We start from the raw sequence: 5,000 nt of genomic DNA, 5'->3' as shown, positions 1-5,000 counted from the left end.
TGTAGTTTCATACAGTATAGGCCACATTTATAAACCCTCGGTTACACTTTTTTAAATAGATTCAATCTTGCACGTGGAAAGTTGAAGTGAGGGCTTTAGTTGCGGCGCATGGACTTAATTTCTAAGTAAAGGTAAGACCATTATAACGTTTTTTTTTATTAAATGTGCTTTTTTGTGTGCTACAGTTTGTATGTGTAAAGTTAAAGTTAAGTTAAAGTAGCAATGATTGTCACACACACACTAGGTGTGGTGAAATTTGTTCTCTGCATTTGACCCATCCCCTTGATCACCCCCTGGGAGGTGAGGGGAGCAGTGGGCAGCAGCGGCGCCACGCCTGGGAATCATTTTTGGTGATTTAACCCCCAATTCCAAGCCTTGATGCTGAGTGCCAAGCAGGGAAGAATGCTGGTATGAGCTTTTAAACATAACCCGTTAACTGCTGCCACTCAAATGGTGAATAAGATACTCTTTAGGGTTCATATGTTTGTAAATCTGACTGTGATGAAGTCAGTGCCTCACCAGCCATCAACCTCACCGCACGTCACTGCACTGTATATATTGGTATCGGTTGATATCGGTATCGGTTGATATCAGTATCGGTAATTAAGGGTTTGGTCAATATCGGATATCGGCAAAAAGCCATTATCGGACATCCCTAATTATTATCCATTTATCCATTTTCTACCGCTTGTCCCTTTCGGAGTCGAAGGGTGGGGGGGTGCTGGAGCCAATCGCAGCTGCATTGGGTACACCCTGGACAAGTCGCCCCCTCAGATCCAACAATTGCGACGACTACTTTTACCGTCAATATCGCCCGCTGAGTTTCAATTTTTTAACGTTTTCTGCTGATGGTGTGCCTGCGGATTTTTTCAATTAAAAAAATGTGTCTTGGTTCAAAAAAAGATTGAAAAGCACCCACTTAACTAATCCGTTTACTTCTTATTTTGTGCATCTTTGACACACAATTAGGGAGCCATGATGTTTTGACGTTCCTTTTCCAAAATAAAGGTCACACATTTCTGTATTGTCTTCAGTGATAATCCGAAGTTAATACCATTGGAAAACTTTTTCAATTGTATCACTTTTTGGGGGAGAAATGTTGCATTTAAAAGGTTTTCGTACATAAACGTAGGGTGTTGATAATGAAGTCACAAGGTCGCTTACCAATGATAACAAAGCCGCCATCAGCTTCCTTCTCCGTTTGCTTCTTTGAGTCTTTACGCAAACCCAAGAAAGACAACATGGTCGACCTAAAAATGATCACAGAAACAGAAACGGCGTCAGATTGGAATGTTGACGTCAGATGAATGACGTCAGGTGAATGACGTACAGTTACAGTGATCGTCGGTCTACTCTTTCACAGGAAAGATCGGAACTTCGAAGGGAAGAAAGTCTTTGTTAGAGACTTCTGGATTCGGCCATTTTACGTCTTTTTATGACGTAAAACTAATGCGCGGTTCCTTTAAAGAATTTCCGCCAACTGTTGTGTACAAGAAAACGCTAAGTCATTATATTTCCGGTGGTGCGTTGTCGAGTTTGTCCGTGTAGAAACCGCACGTACTAGTATGCGGCCGCGCGTGATCATAGACATGTAAGTAGACGCAGCATCGGCTGCTGTGACGCGAGAAATTGGGCCGCCATCTTGAAGTGGTGATGAGGAGCCGGCGAGCAGCCTAAAGCAGTGTTTTTCAACCTTTTTTGAGCCAAGGCACATTGTTTTTCATAGAAAAAATGCGGAGGCACACCACCAGTAGGTGTACTGTATCAATATAGGTCTTGTCTCAAAGTAGGTGTACTGTATCAATATAGGTCTTGTCTCAATGTAGGTGTACTGTATCAATATATAGGTCTTGTCTCAAAGTAGATGTACTGTATCAATATAGGTCTTGTCTCAAAGTAGGTGTACTGTATCAATATAGGTCTTGTCTCAAAGTAGGTGTACTGTATCAATATAGGTCTTGTCTCAAAGTAGGTGTACTGTATCAATATAGGTCTTGTCTCAAAGTAGGTGTACTGTATCAATATAGGTCTTGTCTCAAATAAGTTGTACTGTATCAATATAGGTCTTGTCTCAAAGTAGATGTACTGTATCATTATAGGTCTTGTCTCAAAGTAGGTGTACTGTATCAATATAGGTCTTGTCTCAAAGTAGGTGTACTGTATCAATATAGCTCTTGTCTCAAAGTAGGTGTACTGTATCAATATAGGTCTTGTCTCAAAGTAGGTGTACTGTCACCACCTGTCACATCACACACTGACTTATTTGGACTTTTTTTGCTGTTTTCCTGTGTGTAGTGTTTTACTTCTTGCCTTGCGCTCCTATTTTGGTGGCTTTTTCTCTTTATTTGGTATTTTCCTGTAGCAGTTTCATGTCTTCCTTTGAGTGATAATTCCCACATCTACTTTGTTTTAGCAATCAAGAATATTTTAGTTGTTTTTATCCTTCTTTGTGGGGACATTGTTGATTGTCATGTCATGTTCTTTGCTCCGCAGTAAGTCTTTGCTGTCGTCCAGCATTCTGTTTTTGTTTCCTTTATAGCCAGTTCAGTTTTAGTTTCGTTCTGCATAGCCTTCGCTAAGCTTCAATGCCTTTTCTTAGGGGCACTCACCTTTTGTTTATTTTTGGTTTAAGCATTAGATACCTTTTTACCTGCACAATGCCTCCCGCTGTTTCCCACATCGACAAAGCAATTGCCGCTGCCACCTACTGATATGGAAGAGTATTACACGGTTACTCTGCCGATCTCCAGACAGTGCAGACACTCAACAACGGCACATTATTTGCAGATTGTAATTACTGGTTTGCAAAAAATATTTTTAACCCAAATAGGTGAAATTACATAATCTCCCACGGCACACCAGACTGTATTTCACACAGTGGCTGAAAAACACCGGCCTAAACTGACAGTTGACAGGTAGAAAACAAAGATGGTGTTGAGCGTTTTCCTGCTCAAATGAGCGGACTGTTGAAAATAGGAATCGGGGGATTACTTTTCACAAGTAAGATTTAACATTAACGTACTATTGGTTGCATTTTGTGAAAAGAATATTACCACAGAGTTGAGAAGGAGAAAAGATCTTCAAAAGTACTGAAATCGTAGCCGCTAGCAAACAAGAGTATGACCATAATAGAATTGCTTGTCAATGAAATTAATACAATTTAAAAATGTCATATTTGAATAACATAAAGTTGAAATAAATGATTGTGACACCTAAAACAAAATTCACCAGCCGCCACTGATTATGATGCATTCTCATTTTAGGCAAAAGTATAAGACAATACTTTCATAACAGTATAATTGTAACCAGGAATAAGTCTTCAAGTAACAATATTCGACATCGGGGGCGGTACCTCTGGATTGGCAGACCGGGGTGGTGGTTCCTCTCTTTAAGAAGGGGAACCGGAGGGTGTGTTCCAACTATCGTGGGATCACACTCCTCAGCCTTCCCGGTAAGGTCTATTCAGGTGTACTGGAGAGGAGGCTACGCCGGATAGTCGAACCTCGGATTCAGGAGGAACAGTGTGGTTTTCGTCCTGGTCGTGGAACTGTGGACCAGCTCTATACTCTCGGCAGGGTCCTTGAGGGTGCATGGGAGTTTGCCCAACCAGTCTACATGTGCTTTGTGGACTTGGAGAAGGCATTCGACCGTGTACCCCGGGAAGTCCTGTGGAGAGTGCTCAGAGAGTATAGGGTAACGGACTGTCTTATTGTGGCAGTTCGCTCCCTGTATGATTAGTGTCAGAGCTTGGTCCGCATTGCCGGCAGTAAGTCGGACACGTTTCCAGTGAGGGTTGGACTCCGCCAAGGCTGCCCTTTGTCACCGATTCTGTTCATAACTTTTATGGACAGAATTTCTAGGCGCAGTCAGGGCGTTGAGGGGATCTGGTTTGGTGGCTGCAGGATTAGGTCACTGCTATTTGCAGATGATGTGGTCCTGATGGCTTCCTCCGGCCAAGATCTTCAGCTCTCACTGGATCGGTTCGCAGCCGAGTGTGAAGCGACTGGGATGGGAATCAGCACCTCCAAGTCCGAGTCCATGGTTCTCTCCCGGAAAAGGGTGGAGTGCCATCTCCGGGTTGGGGAGGAGATCTTGCCCCAAGTGGAGGAGTTTAAGTACCTCGGAGTCTTGTTCACGAGTGGGGGAAGAGTGGATCGTGAGATCGACAGGCGGATCGGTGCGGCGTCTTCAGTAATGCGGACGCTGTATCGATCCGTTGTGGTGAAGAAGGAGCTGAGCCGGAAGGCAAAGCTCTCGATTTACCGGTCAATCTACGTTCCCATCCTCACCTATGGTCATGAGCTTTGGGTCATGACCGAAAGGACAAGATCACGGGTACAAGCGGCCGAAATGAGTTTCCTCCGCCGAGTGGCGGGGCTTTCCCTTAGAGATAGGGTGAGAAGCTCTGCCATCCGGGAGGGGCTCAAAGTAAAGCCGCTGCTCCTCCACATCGAGAGGAGCCAGATGAGGTGGTTCGGGCATCTGGTCAGGATGCCACCCGAACGCCTCCCTAGGGAGGTGTTTAGGGCACGTCCGACCGGTAGGAGGCCGCGGGGAAGACCCAGGACACGCTGGGAAGACTATGTCTCCCGGCTGGCCTGGGAACGCCTCGGGGTCCCACAGGAAGAGCTGGACGAAGTGGCTTGGGAGAGGGAAGTCTGGGCTTCCCTGCTTAGGCTGCTGCCCCCGTGACCCGACCTCGGATAAGCGGAAGAAGATGGATGGATGGATGGATGGTATTCATACATTGTTTATGTAGGATATATGCATGTATATATAACCTAATCATATTGTTTCTTGAATTTAAAATTAGCTGACCGTTTTTTTCCCCCATCTCTGGGATTATATTCCCGGTTTTGATCTGGGACGTCTGGTCACTTATAGCCAGAGCCGGCCCAAGGCATAAGCGTACTAAGCGCTTGCTTAGGGCCCCGCGGCCACCAGGGGGCCCCCAAAAGCAATTAACAAAAAATTATTATTTTTTATTTTTTGCATGTACG

The 5,000-nt window shown here is 44.7% G+C and overlaps 1 protein-coding gene across 1 annotated transcript in view; it reads right to left on the bottom strand.

Moving 5' to 3' along the window:
* The window catches only part of umad1 (UBAP1-MVB12-associated (UMA) domain containing 1), an 11,363-nt gene extending 9,814 nt beyond the window's left edge, over window positions 1–1,549 (bottom strand). Inside the window, exons 1-2 of the mRNA XM_072915614.1 lie at window positions 1,331–1,549; window positions 1,165–1,251 (exon numbers count right to left, since the gene is read on the bottom strand). Coding sequence (XP_072771715.1) covers window positions 1,165–1,243 — 79 coding nt within the window. The 5' untranslated portion in view covers window positions 1,244–1,251; window positions 1,331–1,549. The remainder of the gene's footprint in view (window positions 1–1,164; window positions 1,252–1,330) is intronic.
* Between the last annotated feature and the right edge of the window lie 3,451 nt (window positions 1,550–5,000).

The sequence above is a fragment of the Nerophis lumbriciformis genome, linkage group LG21 (assembly GCF_033978685.3).
Source record: "Nerophis lumbriciformis linkage group LG21, RoL_Nlum_v2.1, whole genome shotgun sequence".
Classification (NCBI taxonomy): domain Eukaryota; kingdom Metazoa; phylum Chordata; class Actinopteri; order Syngnathiformes; family Syngnathidae; genus Nerophis; species Nerophis lumbriciformis.
The sequence above is the reverse complement of the archived record's forward strand: the minus strand, read 5'-3'. Positions and strand labels throughout refer to the sequence as shown.